General features: G+C 48.4%; 2 protein-coding genes across 2 annotated transcripts in view; both read left to right on the top strand.

Moving 5' to 3' along the window:
* Window positions 1-4,765: 4,765 nt before the first annotated feature.
* The window catches only part of LOC137467700 (serine/threonine-protein kinase PAK 3-like), a 176,072-nt gene continuing 160,614 nt past the window's right edge, over window positions 4,766-20,223 (top strand). Inside the window, exons 1-4 of the mRNA XM_068179136.1 lie at window positions 4,766-4,866; window positions 6,213-6,344; window positions 7,569-7,703; window positions 7,981-8,316. Coding sequence (XP_068035237.1) covers window positions 6,213-6,344; window positions 7,569-7,703; window positions 7,981-8,316 — 603 coding nt within the window. The 5' untranslated portion in view covers window positions 4,766-4,866. The remainder of the gene's footprint in view (window positions 4,867-6,212; window positions 6,345-7,568; window positions 7,704-7,980; window positions 8,317-20,223) is intronic.
* On the top strand, window positions 9,215-15,322 carry LOC137467706 (serine/threonine-protein kinase PAK 1-like). The gene is made up of 8 exons (XM_068179144.1): window positions 9,215-9,396; window positions 9,706-9,769; window positions 10,476-10,524; window positions 11,275-11,387; window positions 12,016-12,133; window positions 12,979-13,078; window positions 13,529-13,725; window positions 14,939-15,322. The coding sequence occupies exons 2-8, from the start codon at window positions 9,720-9,722 to the stop codon at window positions 15,200-15,202; spliced, it is 891 nt and encodes a 296-aa protein (XP_068035245.1). The 5' UTR covers window positions 9,215-9,396; window positions 9,706-9,719; the 3' UTR covers window positions 15,203-15,322.

Genomic DNA, 20,223 nt, shown 5'->3' with positions numbered 1-20,223 from the left:
GCCTTGCCCGGGCTGGAGCCGCAGCAGAGCCCCGGCAGAGCCCGGAGCAGCCTGAGCCTCGGCACAGGCAGGCTGCCAGGGGACCCTTGTAGCTGCAGGAGGCGGCAGCCCGGCCCTGCAGGCCTCTTCCTGGCACCGGGCACATCCTCCGCTCTCAGAGCCCAAGCGGCAGCTGGCTGCTCCCGAGGGGAAGCGGAGCCCTGCTGGGCACAGCCCGGACCGGAGGCATTGGCCGTCTGGAGTCTGCCGCGGGGCAGAGAAAGGCGAGGGGCAGCCGAGGGCCGGTGGCCTGGCTGAGCTTTCCTACTCTTCTGCCGGCTGCCCTGTGGCTCCTGGGAAAGGAAAGGTTAGCAGTGTGTGCAGCACTCTGGGCACCGGGGGAGGGAGCCGGGCTGCTGGGCAGGCTGGAGCACAGGGCAGCGTCCTTCAGGCACGGCAGCTCTGCCAGGGGACCCGCGGCCAGCGGGAGGCAGTGACAGCTTGTCAGGTCCCGTCTGCAGGAGCCAGCGCCTCACACAGCTCTGGGAGGAAGCGCCTGCGCTCCTGCAGTTCTGCACTGAGCCAGAGCAAAGGTGTGCAATGCAGAGCGTTTGGCAGAAATATTCAGGGCCAGCAGGCCAGCCGGCTTTGTGCTCTCTGGCGCACAGCAAGCGCTGTGCAACGCAGCTCTGAGCTGCTGGGAGAGAGGGAATCGGGGACGTGCCTGAGGGTTTTGCTTGAGTAGCAAACTGATTTAGAAGTGAGCAGAACAATTGCAGTAGGCAATCTGTATTTTCTTCAATAATTTTCTGAAAGAAAGTCACAATGTGTTGCAGACAGGTAGGGGCATTGTGAAAGAAAGGCCTTATAAAATCAGGCCTTGCTCTGCTAAAAATGACCAGCTGGCCTGTTATGTCTTCTACGTGCAGCTAGCTAACTTCCCATGTGAAAAATCATAAGAATGACTGCAGTTATTACAGTTTGCTTCTGGAATAAACAAGAAATCTGTCCGATGAGAGTCCACAAAGGAAAAATGTAAACACATGAGTAGAAGAGGGAGTCTTAGCACGTCCACACAAAACCACCTTCTAAGCAATGAATTGTTTGGCAAGAAAATGACCAGGCAATTGGAGTTGAACACGAGGCCTGTGAAAACGGTATAAAAAGGAGTTATGTGAATAAAGAGTTGGCTTTCCCTGCACGAAGAAACCTAGTCCTGGCTGCTTTATTGACACAGCAATGTGGCTTCCCTCAGCAAGAACACTCGCAGGGTGTATTGATGAAATGCTTGTGTTTGATTTCTAAAATAGGAAGGAGAGGCGTTAAGTGTAACAAATAGGGCTTAGTCTGGAGAATTCCTTTAGCTTTAACAGGTGTGGCTGAACCCTGTATTGCCCCATTGCAGTGCCTAATGGGTGCGAGTGGCTATTTTAGCCTTGAAAATAAAGAGAGTGGTCCTGCTAAGAAGGTATCTGGAATGCATTCAAAGGGAAGAAAGTGTTTTTAGGAGGCTCTTGACCAGCAAAGGAGAATTTGAGGAATGGAATATTTCCCAAGCGCCTGTGTCAGGAACCTGAGTCGTGTCCGAGGCCCTGCCATATTTGAGCCATGGTTGAGCAGGTTGACAAGACAATGAAGAAAAGTGTATTGTTTAATGGGTGGGAACATGACCCTTGAAAGAGAAACAAGGCATTGGTCAATCGGTGGGCAGTTAAGGTTTGAAAGGGGAACAATGCATAATGGAGCTGTTGTTGGCATGGAGTCGGTATGGTGAGCCATCGTGGCCTCATCTGACGTGCCGGCCATGTGTGAGCTGATGCTGTGACTGGGAAAATTCTGCTCCTGTGCAGGAGATATAAGGCCTGGTTCTGGGCTGGAGGGGTGAGAAGGACGAGATGCACACCGTTTTGATCCAGGGGATGTCCTGGAAGTGCACTGCCTACCTTCCCCTGCCACCAAGCACCACGCTCCATCTCCCTCTCCTGCTCAGTGGGTTTTTAGGAATCCAGGGCTTGGTATGTATTATTTGCTACTGGAACTAATGGAATAAATTTGCTTTGCAAGCCCAGTTGTGTCTTAGATTATTTTGTGCATGGGTCTCCTCCTGAACCTGTGGCACTGACCACTGGGGACCTACAGGATACTCCTACTCTGATGTCAGTAAATTCTGAGAAATGATTTAAATATGTCAAATAATTTGGAGTAATGTTTAGCCTGTAAGTTTCAGCTAAGTATTGAATATGTCCTAGTTCCATGGATACAAACTAGTAAGTGGGATTGCTGGGTGTGCAAGTGTTAGGGAAGTGATTCCCTATGCACCGAGTACTGAAATAAACGAGTGCCTCCTTTCTAACCCTGAGCTGGCAGCAGGGATCAGGCCCTGCTTGGTAACTTTCATTTTGGCAACTTCTGTGAACAGGTAAGAAAGGTCAAAATGAAACCTTTTCCAGCTATTTCCATCTGCTTTATCTTTTTAGGCTCCAGAACTCTGTGGCACAGGTGGCCTGGGTGTGTGCAGAGCAATGCAGCCCCCACACACCCTCTGGTTTCCCCACAAGTTGCCATGCCTTGTTCCCAGGTGTGCCCTGCTCTGGCAGGAGAAAGAGCCCGCAGCACCGTGGGCACCGTGCCCTGCCCAGCCGGGGCTCTCTGGCACAGAGCAGCAGCAGCAGCACCAACACCTTTCAACCCGCTCCTGCCTTGGCTTCTCCTGGGACACAGAAGCCTCTGGAAATCCGCACCGCCAGTCGCATTCCCAGCTTGGAGCAGCTCCTGCGGGCAGGCAGATGCTGCCAGTTTGACTGTTCCCAAAGGGGAATAAAGGCAGAGATGTACGTACTCAGGAGCCCTGGGCATATCCAATAAACGTGCAAATATGTGGGAGATTTGTTTGGAATTATTTCAGCTGTTATGCCAACAGTGCGTTCTCTCCTGGTTCTGTGTGTTATAGATGATTAATGTAATAGTTGGCTCTCACAATTGAGAGATAGATATTATGTGGATGTTAAAATGTATAGTGATGTTATTGTAATATATCCTGCCATAGTTCTATTTCCCCTCCCCCTTGTAATAGCCTTGGTAGTCAGGGCTTTTGGGGCGGGCCGGCTTGTGACCAGCAGGCGCGGAGTAACAACACCTGACCTCCAGTCAAGATGTAAGAAAGGAATCTCCACCAGTGGACGGCAGAGAAAGGGTTGACTGACAAAACTCTGGAGGGGCTAAAGGGTATACAAGGCAGAGATCCGTTTTGTAGATGAGCTGCTCGTAATGGTCATAGAGACTCCCAGTGCTGCAATTTTTCCTTGTTCAGTGCTTTGTTAAGGTTTAATAAACCTTTGACGTTTTAAAAGTGAGGGTCATTTCTCAGATGTGCAGTGCTTTGGGCTATTTTCTTGGTCTGGCTCCCTTTGCTTGGGTCCCAGCTGAGTGCTCAGTTGGGGTACAGGCTGTAGGTGCTTGGTGCGCTCTTGGAGTTACTCTTGGATCCCTTGAACAACAGGGTTTGGCCCACGAGTGGAATTTGTGCTGCTTTGTGACAGAGGAGAACTTCGCAGGCTATTGGGCGTTTGCTGTGCGAAGGTTGGTTATTGCTTTGCATAAATTCACAGGCCAATATCGAGTGTTTGCGTTGTGATGTCAGGGCATGGTTGCCATGTGGTCATGGTGACATCAGAAGGTTGACTTGGTGCACGGAAGGCCTCAGTGTCCTCAGAGCAGTCCTAGGGCTTGCTCAGTGCAGGAGCATCCTCCTGGTTGAGGCGTTTGTCTGTGGGCAGCTGCACACTGACAAGAGCCTTGTTTTTTCTAGTGTTGGAGCAAATCTGCACAGCAGTGCTACAATGATTGAGGAACTTGCTGCTGCTTTTTTCACTGTTTACGGCATTTCCTATTCCAGCTATTACCTGACTAACCTGGCACGTAAGTAGAGGTTTTCCCTGGGTGTAACAGAACCTGGCTTTTGTATGTCTTTCTGCTCTTTCTTAGTGACTGAGTTATTTTGAAACAGAAAGAGCATTAGGGTGCCGCTGGTTTGGTAAAGCTCCTGTCAAGACGTTCAGCTAACAAGGGGGTGTCTGTAGCCACAGGGGAAGCATTTGCAAAGGAACCCGCAGGGGTTCTGTTCTCTCCATGGGAGAGTCCGAGGCAGCAGAGTCTGTCATTTCCTCAGTTTGCTGGGACAAGCAAGACAGCTTTGAAAATGTAAACTGGAGAACCTTCTTGGAAGGCGTCCTAAAAACTCTGCAGGTGTTCCCTTAATTCACGGAAAGCTTCTTTCATTCTAAATTTTGTCATGGAAGGATTTGACTGTCTAATTGGACCCTTGACTGAGTGCTAAAATAGTGATTCCCTTTGCCATGGAATGCAAACTCCAAAGCAGTGAGTGTCTGCTCCTGAGCCCTGGAGCTGCTGCTGTGCTGTGTCACAATAGAGCTGCCACAGCTCAGTGGAATTTTGGGGAAGCTTTTCTGGGCAAATGTGTCCAGCAAGATAATGAGCATTAGTGCATACAACTGATTAAAAAAAAAAAACAAACAAAAAAAGGTGCTGGAAGGAGAGGATTTTAAAAAGATGTGTTATGTGTTTGGTAGAACAGGAGCATTGGGTGTTAAAGAACAATTTGCATTTTCTTGACCATGTTTGTATTCATTTACTGGCTAAACAGGCCAAAGTGTAGGCACAACCAAGAATACTGTCCTGATCTCTTGCTGGTTGTGTGAATGAAATGTGTCTCCTGGAGGGATGTTGTGAAACGGAAAATACTCTCTGTTTGCGTTGCTTGTTCTGTGGGATTCACCAGTCCAGGCAATTTTCTCACAGCATCTGGTTCATTTTCCCTTGCCCACTACAGGTCACCTGAAGCATGTCTTCAGCGGTGCTGATCCTAAGGTGAGTGAGAAAGGAACATTTCATGTTCTTGGTGTTGAAGTATTGTAGAGTAAGCTGTGAGCTTAGCCAGAACAAGTAGACTGTACAGGGCCAGCCATGCAGGCCGACAGAAAATCCATTTTCATGCCTTCAGCAACAAACACAAAGGCATATCTGGATATTTTCTAATTTCCATTGCAGAGCTTGAATACCAACAAACACAGTTTGCAGAGACAACATTGCTTACTGACACCAGACAGGGATGAATACTTTAAATGAGGAATTTCCTGTAGAGTTGAATTAGCCCATTTTAATCAAGTCACAGTGACCTAGATTTTTATTCCTATCAAACTTCATGCTACTACCTGACAAGATGTGGTTGTAGAACTAGAAGGACAATGTAAAATTGTGGATGCTGTATTTGAAGTCAAACGGGCAACTCTGTGGTGAGGGAGCCCAGTGGGCCAAAAGGACCCAGGGGTGCCGGTCAAGAGCAGCTGAAGGTGGGCCAGCGCGTGGCCAGGTAGCCAAGAAGGCCAAGGGCATCCTGGCCTGTGCCAGCAACAGTGGGGCAGCAGGAGCAGGGCAGTGACCGTCCCCCTGGGCTGGGCAGCGCTGCGGGCACAGCTGGGAGTGCTGTGTCCAGTTGTGGGGCCCTGTGAAGCAGAAAGGCCTTGAGGGGCTGGAGCGCGTGCACAGGAGGACACGGGAGCTGGGGAAGGGTGTGGAGCACAAGGCCAATGAGGAGGTGCTGAGGGAGCTTTAGCCTGGACAACGGGAGGCTCGTGAGGGACCTTCAGGACCACTTCTACAGATCCATACAGGACAGTGCTCACCACAAGGGCTGTTTCTCTTCCAAACATCCCCTCTCTGCATCCAAGTGATTCAGCCGCCTGAGGAGGTGACAATTGCTACTTGTGGTTTGATGGTTTGCTAGGAGGAGAAGCCCTGCTCATTTTCTCTCTTTCCAGCAAGCAAGGACAGTCCTGCACAACCTTTCCTGCCCTTTTTGTGCGCTGGGGGGGATTCTGATCCACTTTAATTTTCCATGTCTGCCGCAGCAATTGCAAAGGCCTTGCTGGCTATTTCCTACTTTTCCACTTCAGAGCTTTCAAGAGCTAAAAGCTCCGTTGTGCAGAGGCGCTGTTGCTTGTGGATAGCAGCCAGGGAGGACTATCAAATTCGTAGAGTTCATCCAATAGTGTTCTGTTGAATGAGCCTATTTTCATCGGGTCGGAGTGACTCAGAATCCCATTGCTAACAAAGTTGATGATTTCTCCTTAGAAGAGGTGGTTGTAGATCCGAGGAGAAAGGAGGTTATAAACGATAGGTAACGGCCTGTCCTTCATGCTTCTCTCTTGCCGCAGATGACAGAAGCAACAGCGGTCTCTGCCCCGGCTCCCTCTGCTCCTGGAGAAGAAGCCAAAGAGGAGCAAAACGAGCAAGACAACCAGAAGCCTGCAGCTGTGGTCACAGCAGAGCCCGATGGCTCCAAGGGAGTAAGTGGCAGGGGTGGGTGGTGCTGTCTTTAGGCAGATTTCCATAAATCCCTACAAGATAATGCTCACTACAAATGCTAGTTCTTCGACAGATATCCCGTCACTGCATCCAAGTGCTTTTGACGCTGGATTTGGTGACTCTTTCATCTTGTGATTTCTTCCTTTGTTATCAGGAGCAGTCCTGTTCAGTTTCTCCTTTTTCAGCCATGCAAGGCGATTTTCCTCCATCTTTTCTGCCCTTTTCCAGCGCTTGTTGAGATTCTGCTAGCATTTTCTTTTGCAAGGTGGCATTTCTGGTGGATGCAGTATTTTTACATGAGAACACATTGTTTGGGGCAGCGGCCTTGGTGCCGAAGGAGCTGTTCTGGTGCCAGACCAGTCAATGGGGCCTTGCACTTTGCGTTCATATTGACAGTACCTGTGCCTTTTTGCAGCCAGGCAATCAGTAAGCATGGTGTTTGGGAATTGAGCAGGAAATTAATGCTCTTGCATTCCAGCTGGTCCTCAGAGATCAGAGGAGCTTGGAGGGTCTGGGCTTCATTTCTAATTACAGCCCCTTTGGCACAGTCAGTGTTGTCGAGTCCAAGAGAAGCACTTGGCCGAGCACAGATGCTGCAAGAGTGCCGTTCCCAGTGCAAATGCTCTGGATCTGATTGCATTCCATAAGGACCTAAATGCTCCAGATTCCCCAGGAGTGTGGTTTATTGAAGCAACAGGAGAGCAATGTCAGGATTGCTGCTGATCAGGGCAATGGCTACCAAGGGTTGATGTGTGTAGCAACAGAAACGAGAGTAAAGAGAGATTATAAGAGTGAGATCTGTCTTTCTCTCCATCTATCTATCTATCTGTCTGTCTGTCTGTCTATCTCACAAAGGAAGCCACCTGCAGAGCTAGGATGGAGCTGTGGGACTGGGCTGGGTGTCAGGCAATACTGAAAGACAAACAGGGCATGGCAGAAGCAGAAGGAGGCCCTCACCAGACCCTTAAGAAATGCCACACCTTCCCTGTCAGCTGCCTGAGAGGCTGTTGGAGCTTCAGCCCCCAAAGGCCCCTGATTGTAGTGCCAGGGTCACTTTGGAATCTGTGCCTCCTCACGGGCAGAGAATGACCCAGGAGAGCAGCAGCACAGTGCTTTGGGAACGTGTGAGCCCATCAGACTTTGAATCTTGGCCCACAAATGTCGTACGGAAAGTTGAAACCCATCTTCTCTTGCTTTCTGTGCAGGTCCTTCCAGAGAAAGAGCAGGAGCAGATTGCTTTATCAGAGATGCCATGCCAGACTCAGGGAGAGCTGTTCCCAGCCCGAGAGCAGGAAGAGCAGCTCAGGCAGCAGGTGGAAGAGCCACAGGAGAATGGCCAGGTAAGCCTGACTCGCCAGGTGTCAGAGAGAAGGGCAGGAAGAGGGGCATGAAACACAGCTCTTGGGGCTGAGGAGGCCAGGAGTCCCAGAGGCACTGAAAGCACAGAGCCTTGGAATCTGCAGAGATCAGCACTGGGACAGGAGGGTTTCATTGGAAGCAGATGTGGGTAGGGAAGCAGAAAGAAGTGGCTGAATAAATGTGATTTGGAGGCTGCAAGAGGAAAAAGCTGAGCCTGATGGCAGCTCCCAGTCACTTGCTCTGCATTTGTGTGTACAGAAGCTCAAGGCAGAGCCACAAGCAGAGCTGCCCGAAGCTCAGAGGGCCATCATGGAAGTGAAGAAGAGGAACCAGGATGACATGAGAAGAATTCAAGAGGAGATGAATCTCCACCAGCAGAGGGGCGATCAACAAAACCAGGTGAGTGAAAGAGTGGCAGCCACTCCACTCATGAAAGATCCTCTCTCTTGTATTTTACGGAACTTGAAGGAACAGCTGGACTCGGAGTTTCAGAAAGCTCAGGCTAAGATCAAGGCAAGGGAGAAGAGGCAGGAGGAAGAAATGAAAATCGTCAGAGAAAAACTTAATCTCCTCCCTCAGGCTCTACAAAAGCAAGTGAGTGAAAGAGGGATAGCCACTGCAGTCACCAAACTGGTGGTTTGTGCCCTTCTTACCTTTGCACTGCAGAGCAGCAGGGAGCGGGGTGATGCCTCTGAGTGCCATCCTGCTGTAGTGTGTATCACAGTCACTCTGAAGGACATTTCCTGGTGTGCTGAATCTCAACTGCTGCCCTGGACAGTGGGACTTGTCCTTTGGCCTTTTGGCCAGCAGTCATCCAAATTGATTCCTCCTGGCCTGTTCCTGCTCTCCTTGTTTCTTGAGGTGTTTTTACAGGGGAATATGGTGACCCAGATGGAGGATTGAAACAAGCTGTCTGTATCCCTTGTAAATCTGTTCTTCCCCTTTCCTCACAGTCAATGACTCTTGACTGACAGGGACAAGCTGTAGTCTCTGACTGCTTTGTTCTGTTTGACTTGAGGTGCAAGTGTTGACATCTCACCAGGCAGTCAGCAAAGACTTCCAGCAAATGAGTGGCAATGAAGAACCCCGAGGCTGGCGTGAGGCACAGGAACTGTCCCCACCAAAGGTGCTACAGGTTGAGCATGACCTGAAGATGGTGCAGGAAAAGAGGACCCAGTGGGAGGAGGCAGAACATTTGAACAAGGAGATGCAAGTGTGTCTGAAGCCCTTGGAGGGGGAAAGGAATCCTTGAGAGGAAGTAGAATGGTCATTGTGGCAGTGATCCTTCAGAAAATCCATAACAATGGAACATGAATCTGGCCATGAACTCGAGTAGAACTAGCCTTTGGTTTTGACCCATCCAGTTTGAGAAGTGGACATCAGAAAAAACCCACTTAAGAGCCCTGCATGTGGCTGACAGCACCTTCCTAAGGGCTTGCATTTGAAATGGGATCTCAGGCTAATCTCTGCCAGCCACCTTTCTGACATAAACTCATTTCTTGTCACAGATCTACAAGGGCTTTGTCACCAAACCTGCTGCAGCAGCACCATTGTCTAAAGGAGCCTTTGCTCCCCAGCCTGAGAAGTGGAGCCGGGGCAGTTTGTTCATCTCCGGTGCTCACCCAGCTGCTGCTCAGCAACAGGAGATCAAGGGTGACTCCCTGGAGCTACTGAGTACGTCTGCTGTATTTCTTGTCTGAGGGACAGTGTCTCGTGTGCAGGTGTCAGCATAGCTGTACCAAATGCTTTTCCTGAGTTTGGTGTCCCAGGGACATTTAGAGACATTTCCCCACAGGAAATGCTGTAGAAAATCAGTCTCTGTGCTGGCCACCTGTGCTGCAGAGCTGTCTGCCTGGTTGTTGTGGTTACCCAGGAGCCGACCACAAAGGGTTCAAAGCTCCAGGCTCTGGGTCTGCCTTTTGTATCTCCTGGAAGCTGGGATCTCTGCTTTAAAGTGAGCATCTTGCATTTTGTTTCCCTCAGGGAAAATAGTGAACATGGAAAATCCCATGATGAAATACACTGAACTGGAATATATTGGCAGAGGGTGAGTCCAACCACAGTTACTTCTACACAACCATGGGCCAGATGTTTTTCTGGCGGAATATCTATCCAGTGTGAAGTCAGGCCACCTGCAAACAGACATCTATCCCCATGTTCAGACACTGGGGGTAGATTGTCCCATTTCTCAGTGCTGCTCAGAATTTGTGAGTGTACCCAGAAGGCATTGTCAGAGACACCTCCGTGCTGCCAAGGTCTTGCCTGCAGCAAGGAACAGGACCTGGAAGATCTCCTTGTCTCCCAAGTGTGGGACAGTTCTGTGTTAATTTCCTTAGCATTTTGGTATATCTCCAAATCATACAGCCACACTAATAAAAGGGAAAGAAACTTGCTTGCCTGAAAGAGCAACCTGCTCCCTGATAGCTGTCAGATAACAGTTCTCAGGACAATTCCTTTCCAAAGGATTGCTGACGGAAATACTACATGGTCAGGATAAAAACTGCACAGTTTAGAACTGAAACCCGAGATGAAAGAAGGAGCTCTCTTTAGGAGCTGAGGCAGTAAATGGCAATGCTTCAGGGACAGGCCCAGTGCCCATGCACTTGAGAGGAAGATGCATCATCTGCCTTCTGGCAGAGCTCGCCTGCATCCTGCAGGTTTTAGGCATTTACAGCAGAGATCTCCTCTGTGGGCTGGCTTTCACTGCAAGATCTAAATGGCTTCCTCTTTCTTTGCTGCTTTTTTGTTTCTAGGACTTTTGGAGATGTTTGCAGAGCATTTGACAATGCCACAGTAGGACAGGTAAATGTCAACATCCCCCGCAGACCCTCTGGTGTGAGCAGCTGCAGCTGGAGCTTTGAGTAGAGCTGTGCTGAAAAGGCAAAAGAAGCACAGACTGGTACCAGCCTGCAAAATGCATTTGGGATAGTCTTTGTCCTTCTCAGCGGCCAGAAGGAAGGCAGAGAGGGCAGCAGTTCCTTTCAGAGAAGGATGTGCCCATTTGCTCTCAATTGCTAAAACAAAGGTGGTACCTTTGAGCATCTCACTGTTCTTTGGGGCTACAGCTTCAGAGTCCTGAATTCTCATTTCTGGCTGCCAGCAAATACATCTGATAGTTACTGGTAGTTCCTTAGCCACCTGCAGTGCTGCACTTCAGAACTGCACATAGGGAGAGATCTGCAAGGTGTCCCTAAAAGCCCTAAGCCCTGCCCATAGCCCAAGATGTATCCACAGAGTATTAAGGCATGGATTACTTCTTCTGAATCCCATGCAAAGTGTCAGGGAGTGTGCTCACAAGTTTGTGGGTGATAGTTGAGACACCTCTGTTGCCAAGTGGACAAGGCAAAGCCTCAGTGGCCACGTGTCCTGTAACTGGCCTCCAAGGGAGCAGAGAAACGGGCTGTTGCAATGTCACTTCCTAATTATTGCAATGCCTAATCGCAAGGCAGTTTGGCACAGCTCAGTTGTGTCATTGCAAAATCACTCGCTCCATGTGCCTTGTGGTCTTGTGCCACCAACTTCCAAAGTTACTGATTTTCAGTGTCATTTTAGGTGGCCATAAAGAAAATAAATCTCCAAGGACTGAGGAAGAAGGAACTAAAAGTCAATGAACTTAGGGTCATGAAGACAAATAAGAATCCCCACCTGGTCAACTATTTAGACAGGTGAGTTGTCGTGAATGTTTGTTTACATATTGCAAACATGCAAGGTAAAATTCCACTTTTGTTCACTGGCAGAAAAGAGAGCTGTAATTATTGGATAATTATTGTTGCTCTGCTCATCTCCAGTGGATGGGAAGAGAGTGCATCTTGTCTGCATGAGTCTTCCCTGGTGCACATGGTTTGAAATTATTCAAAAACCTGCATCAGTCATATCTTACTAAATCAATAGCCTGTAAGTTCACAGCCACCGCATTGTTTTGGGGCTTGATTTTTTTCAAGAGTCCTCTTCCGCCCAGACAAACTAACATGGATTTCCCTTGGATTGTGTCCCCTCTTTTCCATTGCTTTGCATGCCAGGAAGACTAGGTGCTTATTTCCAGAAACACACAGTTTGACAGGTTTTTTTATCTGCTCCTAAACTGCAGTTTTTACTTGCTGGCTATTTAAGACATCTCCTTTTTCACAGCTGTGCCTTTCTTCCTGAGACAGATTGCAAACAATGCGCAGCCTAGAGGGAATGTCTATTCCTTTTACTCTGTCCTTGTCACAAAGGGACTCGGAAACAAGAATCAATCAAGAAAACAACCCAGCCATGCACGTTTATCTCCATGCTCTTGTTTCCTTCTTCCAGCTACCTTGTGGATAAGCAATTCTGGCTGGTCGTGGAGTACATGGACGGAGGCACTCTGAGCGATGTCATCAGCAAGACCTACCTGTGTGAAGACGAGATGGCAACCATCAGTCGGGAGGTCAGCAATCCCACCTGTGCTGCCAAGGGCTTGGGCAGGATTGTCTGGGAAACAGGGGCTCAGACCTGGAGTGATTTCATGTTCCAAGCTTTGTTTCTGTGTTGCTGGTATGCTACGGGCAAGTAAAAGCATCTCAAGTGAACTGCCTGCCAGTGCCCCTGCACTCATTGTACTCAGTTCGTGTACTCATATCTCCTGCTGTTGTATTCTCACTCTGCCTCATGTAGTTGTATTTGCTGTTCTCACCTTGCCTCCCTAAACTGTTGTCTCGAGCCTGTCTGCACTGCATTTCTTGCCTGTAAAAGCAAAGGTGCTGGTGGCAGGATTTGAAATGATCAGCAAAGAAAAAAAGAGAGACTCATTTCTCACAGTCCTCAACTGAAAAGGACCGTAGTGCAGCCAAGATGCTCTTTGCTACAGGAAGGTAACTGATGTGATACTTCCAAGCCTGTGCTGAGGCCAGCAGCAAAACCGTTGTCATGCAGCCTCCCACCCCAAAGCGATCCACTTCACACCAAAGGGAGGGACTTTTTCTTTCTTGGCAAAACCCTCCTTTGTCCTCGGCATGCAGAAAGCACATCCACTGCAGCAGCAGTCATCCTGGCTGGTTTGCAGGGGGCAGTCTACAACAGCAGGTGCTGTTGCTCTTTCCAAAGCTGACATGCCTTTCCTTAGAAAGGTCCCGCTCTGCAAGTGTTGCAGCAGCAAGCTCTTCCTCTCAATGGCACTGTGTTCTGCCATTACTCGCCATTCCCCTGCAGAGGGAATCTTTAGAGCTGTTTCCTTACTTGCGTGTTGAAATCACATCACTAATTTTTCCCTCCTGTTTCTCTTTTCTCTCTCAGTGCCTGCAGGGACTGGATTTTCTTCACTCAAACCACGTGATCCACCGAGACGTGAGGAGCAGCAACATCCTTCTCAGAACCGACGGCTCTGTCAAGCTGGGTCAGTATCTTCTTGGTCAGGTGCAGCATTCCAGGGATGTGGGGTGTGGGGCTGCTTTGAGCGACTGCCAGCTCCCCAGAAATGGTGCTGGTGGCAGTGCAGGGCCCCCCGCCGTGAGCTGATGACACAGTTGCAACGTGCACAGAGGTATAAATAAGGGACCAGGAGAAGTCAAGAGTGGCGTTGCTCAGTGTGTGTCCCTTCCAGAGGGAGGGAGCTACAATGTAAAGCTTCAGGGGAATAAAGGCCACTGCTGTGAGCAGCGCTAAAAAACCCGGGATATTTTGGAAGTGGCCAATTTCATACTTCCTTGGCTAAAGCCCCAAGGAAACTGAGCATGGACAGTTCTCCAGGAGATTCAACAGCACATTCTTAGACTGAGAGTGGGGAACTCTTTTGCTTGATTTCCTAACTTGAGCTGGCTTTCATGGTATGTTTTTTTCTCCACAGCTGACTTTGGCCTCTTTGCTCAGCACACCCCTGAGCAGAGTAGACGGAGCTCAGTGGCCGGCACTTCTGGGTGGATGGCGCCTGAAGTGGTGACAGGTCAAGCATATGGCCCCAAGGTGGACATATGGTCTTTTGGAATCGTGGGCATCGAAATGGTGGAACAAGAAGTTCCTTACTGGAGTGAAACTCCTGTTTTGGTAAGGTCCAAATACTCACTGATCCCGCTGTCTTTCTCACCTGTCCCATGTTCTGTGTGCCACTGGACAAAATCCCATTGCCATCTGCTGGCACCACTTCCACCAAGGTCCCCTTCTAAAAAATGTCCCTGCAGCACATCAGCATCTGCTGTTGATTTGGTTGCATCAGTAGGGAAGAGGAAGGTAACCAGTTCAGAAACCTAACCAGTTAAGAAACCTGCCGTTTTGGCCTCCAGCCATGCTTGACATTTTTCATTTGCTTTTTGAACAATGTTGGAGCTCTGTCTCTGAAGAAAAAGAATTTTTCAGTGGAACGGTTGGATGTGTGATAAATATCCTTCAAAATGGAGATGGAATCTTCCTAATTTCAATTTTATAGAAAAAGAAAAAAGAAAATGGAAAAGGAAGAGAAAAGGGAAAAGAAAAAAGAAACGTGGGCGGTTGACGCTGGTGCTGTGCTCCTTTACCACAGCAGCAGGGCCATCCCTGGCTTGCACAGTTCTAAGGATAGTGAGGACTCCAGCTCTCCACCATGTCCAGTGGCTGAGCACAGCTGCAGAGAGACAGGATAAAACCCTCTTTGTGACCTCTGGGGGTGTGGGGAAAGTGAAGGAAATTTTCCTCTGGGTTGAAAATGAAAGTAACAAAGTCTCTTTGGTCATCATCTTTCTCAGTGCCACCAGCACAGAGCTGTTCCTGTTGTGGTGGGCATTTTCATGGAGACTCCCAGGCCTCTTTCCATTGTTATTTCTGTCTATTTTAGATGGATTCTGCATCTGCATTTTTTTCAAGAGGAGAAAAAAAAACCTTGATGATTTTTGTTTCGTGGAAGCAGTGCTAAAGGGACCAACAAGCACTGCAAATATGCCTTTCATGTAATAATCCTTGGAAATAGTATGGATAGGACAAACTCCCCCTTCCAAATAGCCTGTCAGGCTGGTGTGAATGCTCAGAGAAGCAAAACGTGCTTTTGCTGATGTAGTTCCCACCAGCTAGGTCAGTCAATGAAGTCAGCTGCCAAGGCAAGATCTGCTGGATGTGGAAAAGCTGTGGCTGCATCGGGGTTTGGGTTTTTGGTTGGTAAAGAAAGTAATCTCTGGGTCTCTGCCAGGGCAGAAACTGCCCTGCAGAGTGGAGCCTAAACAACGGGATCTGGGAGAGCAGTTACAGATGGGAAAGAAGCAGCTGGAGCCTCGTGTTTCCTTTTCCCCAGCCTCAACTCCTGATAGCCACAAGAGGGACACCAAAGCTGCTGCAGCAGCCCAACCGATTCTCGCCTTGCCTGCGCGACTTCCTGAGCTGCTGCCTGCAGACAGACCAGGCGCAGCGCTGGTCTGCCAAGGAGCTCCTGCAGGTAAAATGTAAAGGGGCTGCAGGTGAAACAGTGTCCGAGGGAGGGGCTCCTCCTCCAATGAGGTCCGAGGCATCAGATGAGCCCCCTTCCTCCTCACCTCCACTCATGGTGCTGTTCAAATGAAGAATCCTAGTCTGGGCTGCACTGGGCTTGCAGGGCCCTGGGAAGGTCATCTGGTCCAAGTGTCCTGCAATGAGCAGGGACATCTTTAAAGAGATCAGGTTGCTCAGAGCCCTTTCCCACCTGACCTGGATACCTGCAGGGATGGGGCACCTACAAGCTCTTGGGACAACCTGTGCCAGGGTTGCACCATGCTTCGAGTAAACGAGTTCTTCCTCAGACCTAGTCTGACTTGATCCCCATTTTGTTTAAAAGTATTTGCCCACATTCTATTGTAACTGGCCCTAAAAAAAAAAAGAGGTCCTCCACTTTCTTCAAAGCCACTCTGAAGTCTCAGAAAGTGGCAATAAAGTCTCCCTGGGGCCTATTCTTCACAAAGCTGAGTAAGTCCACCTCTCTCCACATTTCCTTAGAGGACAGAACCTTAGAGGTTCTGTTTTCTGGCTGTTTCTGTCGCCCTGTTTGTAATTTGGTGGGGCGTTCTGTTTTATAAAATGGCAAAAGAATTGAAGTAGAGCAATGCAGGGTACAGAGCCATGAAATGGTGGTGGAGGAACCCAAGGATGCCCGTCCTGGCAGAGCAGTCTGGAGAGATTTGGCTGCGGGCAGGAGAGGCTGTGAGGGGCTCCCGGTGAGCCTCTGGTTTGTGCCCCCCACCCCACCCTTAGAGTTTTCTGGCACGCAAACAGGGACAGCTGAGAGGGACTTGTCCCAGCCCCATCTGCTGCCTGGCATGCTCAGGCAGAGGGGAACTGGCCCAGGCTTACTGCCAGGTTGTGTGGCAGAGAGGGAACTGCTGGAGCCAGCGCCACTGGGCTGGCACCTGCTGGGAAGGAAGGTGCCATCCAGCACAGGAGGGGCAGGCCATGGAAAGGTAGACACTGCTCTGTCTCCCTGTGGAAATTAGCACAGTGCCTGTCTTTCAAAGACAGGGACCTATGTGAGTCATTGGAGTTTCCTGAAAGGAAGAAATCTCCCCAGGGACAGAAAGCACCACTTCTAGAGCACTGGCAGGGCAAAAATCCCAGCAAGATGGAGAAACCAGAATAAACGGATGAGTGGGATTCTGGGCCAGGTTTGCCTGTGATGGCAAGGTCCTGCACATGATGACTGGGGAGCAGATGGTCCCCTTACTCCTCTTCCTGGGTCTTTCTAGAAACTAGAGGAATCCTGATTGAGTCTGTGGACCACTAATCTTGGAAAGTCATGGTTCACTCTTCTTTGTTGTTTTTTTGGGTTTTTTTGTTCCTGTGGGCAGCATCCATTCGTAACATCAGCCAAGCCACCGTCCGCCCTGGTACCACTCATCATCTCAGTGAAGAAACAGAAGAAGACAAGAATGTAACAATCAAGATATTATCACCATAACCAAGTTCGAGAAGGATTGTAGAGTAGGACTCTAGAGTAGGACTGTTGAGTAGTTTTGTAGTATAGGTTTATAGAGTAGGATTGTAATTAAATAAAGTTTCTGAAGCATCAACTCATTTGGATGATTCTCCTCCTTCTGACCCCTTCAGAAAACTCAGCATTTCCTTCTGAATTACCAGTTGTTTTTTATTGGTGCTAAGATATGCTTATGGCTTCTTTGGTATGGTTTGTAAGTGGAGAATAAAATGAACAGGGCTAATGCCTTTATTAATGTTAAGGTCTTATTAAAAAGATCAGCTGGGCAGGGGGCCCGACACGGAGCTCGCTGCCACTGTTGTACCTTTCCCAGGTAGCCAAAAGGAAGCAGGTGTGCAGAGTCTGTCACTGAAGTCCAGAGCAGCAGCTATCCCCTCTTCTTTCCTTGTGGCAGCACTAGGAAGTTCTGTCTCTCCATCTCTGCTTCCCACAGCCTACTCTAGTCTAGTCTTTTGGAGGTGATGGTGGTGGGCAAAAGTCGATCACGCAATGTCTTTCCCCTCTTCCTCAGCTAGGGCATTTGTCTAGCCCCCTCTACTGTGATTAGTTCTTTATTTAGGGATGTTTTTATCCCCTAAAAACACTCCCATGATCCCAAGGGTTTTTTGTTTGCATTTTAGTCCCAGAATGGCAACAGTGGGGGGAAGGCGGGGGGAGGTGGGAGGGCAGTTATCTCCAGGTAGTTTAGAGAAAACAAACAGAGCAATTAGCTAATTAACATTTCAATATCGGTACTCAGCTAGAGCCAGCAGCCGTTCCACTGTTGCCATCACAGCCATCACTGTTGTGACCTTCAGGCACACTTCCATAGATCCATACAGGACAGTGCTCACCAAAAGGGCTGTTTCCCTGCCAAACATCCCCTCTCTGCATCCAAGTACTTTAGACACTGGAGTAGCTGACATATCCATCTTTTTTGGTTTTTTTTTTTTTTTTTTTGGTAGAAGGAGAAGCCCTGTGTAATTTCTCCTTCTCCAGAGAGCAAAGGTGCTTTTTCTCACACTTTCCACCCTTTTTCCACCACTGGCAAAGATTCTGCTAGAATTTTAGTTTGCATGGAGGAAGTTCTGGCTGATGCAATATTTTTGCACGAGAAAACATAGTTTGGGGCAGGGATGTTGGTGCAGAAGGAGCTGTTCTGATGCCATGCCAGGCAGTAGAGCCTTGCACATCACTTTCAGGTGAACAGCTCCTGTGCCTTTTTGCAGCCCAGGGAATCAGTAAGCATGGTGTTTGGGAATTGAGCAGAAAATCAGTGCCCTTGCATGCCAGCTGGTCCTCAGAGATCAGAGGAGCTGGGAGGGTCGGGGCTTTGTTTCTGATTACAGCCCCTTTAGCACTGTCAGTGTGGTTGAGTCCAAGAGAAGCACTTGGGCATCCCTCAGTTATCCAGACAGATTGATGTCACTGGCAAAATGCCCTCTTTTCCAAAGGGTTTTCATTTCCTTTGGCTGTACTTTGTATGGCTGCAGGTCACATTTCCCTTGATTTAAGGAAGTATCTTGGCAGTTCTTGGAGAAGTCACTCTTGGAGGAATTACTCAGCTCTGCAGTTCTTCAGTCCTCATTATACGCCCTGTTTTAAAAGACTTTTATGCTATTTCCCCTTTGTCTGTGTTTTCACACTTGTTCAGCAAGGTTTTCTTTCTAATAATATTAATCACAATATCCCAAAGGAATAAAAAATGGTTGGGTATTTGTTCCCCAAGTATTTACAAAAGAACAATTTAAAAAATCTGTATAAATGCTGGATGTGAAATGCAAATAAAAATAGACTTGAGAGTTCTCCCAAAAACCGTAAGAAAAAACCCCATGTATTCTGTAAAAGACAGATAATTCACCTGCAGAATACGAAAAGGGGCACGTTCTAGAAGAGAAAATTTGTACAGCAGTGCTGCACAGAATTAGATGCTTTCAAGCTTTTTGCACTTCAGGGGCAGTATCATTCTCTGAACTGTAATGCTCTGAGCATGTTCTGCTCACCATGGCAGCTTTCTGCTCTCCCCTGGTACAGATCATCCTCCCAGCAAAGGGTTAGTGGAGCCATCACAACTGCCAGCACCTTCCCACACAGCAGGAACCTGAAGGAGAGAGATGGCTTTCACCAACTGCTGCGTGTTCTAATACTGCCACCTCTCAGCTGCTGAAAGCCTGAATTTCTGTGCCTTTTTCTCCTTCCCCAAATGTTACATTACACACCCCAAACCTGCAAAGCATTCCTCACATCGAAGAGGAATGTCTACCCCACCTGTATTTCAATGCCACCACTTGGCTCAGCCTCCTTTCCTTAGACTTACGACTTTTTTTTCCCAGTGTGTGAAATGCCTCCTCTTTAGAAAGGCATATTCCAGAACTTAGCAGAACAGCAGGGGTGATGAACGGATTGAGAGCAGCCCTGTGGAGAAGGACTGGGAGATCCTTGAGAAGGAAACATTGGATGTGAGCTGGCACTGTGTGCTTGGAATGTGCCTTTATGCCATGATTCTCCTGAAGGTTTGTATTGTAGGGTTTTTTTTCATGCAGGCATGCATGCAAAATTTGGAGATCAAAGATAAATTCCTTTTATAAGGGATATGGAAGAGACTGGCCTCGGGTAAGCAATATGTCAGTGAGAGAGAGCTGAGCCATTAGTTCTGAGAGGAAGAACAGCCCCGGAACACAGGTCTGAGCCCTGGCTGATGTGCAGTAGAACCAGAACTTAGGCAGGATCAATTAGAAGGTACTGAAGAGAGCAGGGTCTAATCCTTTGGTGCAGTATTGTGTGGACTTTGGGATCAGTACTCCATTCCAAATGGCTTCCCCTTCAGTCAGAAGAGGCTTCCATCTCTTCCAAAAATTGCCTATTGAAACTCTTCTGCTCCCTTGCAAATCTCTTCACTACTCTAGCACAACTCTTGAAGCACGGACAGACGACTCTTCAACTAATTACAGTGGAAAAGAAGGGTATTTATTGCAGTGCTGGACACATGTGAAATAGTTTCCAAAGACATGTGCAAGAGTTGCAGACTCCTGCTCTCTATTTATACAGAAAAGGTTTTACATATTCACACGGTTTCTAAGAATGCATAATACATCATTATTACCTGCCCCCTTCATATTATAATCAGCTGAATATCTGTTACTGCTGTGCAATTGTACTCCCTTAATTGAGTCAGTGGGATTTTGAAATGAGGGAGTAGTCGTATGGGAGGAAGGAAGCTGTCTTCCTCATGGTGAACTCTTCACCCATGGCCAGTTGGCAGGACTTTTTGACCTGCTGGTCACGGTCCAAGCCCCTTCTAACTGTTTGATTATTCGTAAGGCAAGGTATTTCTATGGTCTCTGCTCCTTCACAATTGCTTCATCTATCCCTGTCACTCCTAACTTTACTTTCCTAATATATTTGGTACTCTTTAACTAAGGTACGTGATTTTTGCTAGCTGTATTACTAACTTAGCTTCTTAACTAATTTCAAAATCTTAACTAAAATATGCAATCTTCTACTATCCTAGTTATAGTCCCAGCTGGCCCCTCAGCTCATCTGCAGTTTTCAATTATCCGAATTACATTTTCAGCTAACCCCTTGACTCACTTCAGGCCCATCCCCAATTCCTCTCTCCCAGCAGCTCAGAGCTGCGTTGC

The sequence above is a fragment of the Anomalospiza imberbis genome, unplaced genomic scaffold, assembly GCF_031753505.1.
Source record: "Anomalospiza imberbis isolate Cuckoo-Finch-1a 21T00152 unplaced genomic scaffold, ASM3175350v1 scaffold_76, whole genome shotgun sequence".
Lineage (NCBI taxonomy): Eukaryota > Metazoa > Chordata > Aves > Passeriformes > Viduidae > Anomalospiza > Anomalospiza imberbis.
Note: the sequence above shows the minus strand (reverse complement) of the source record. Positions and strands in the feature narration are given on the sequence as shown.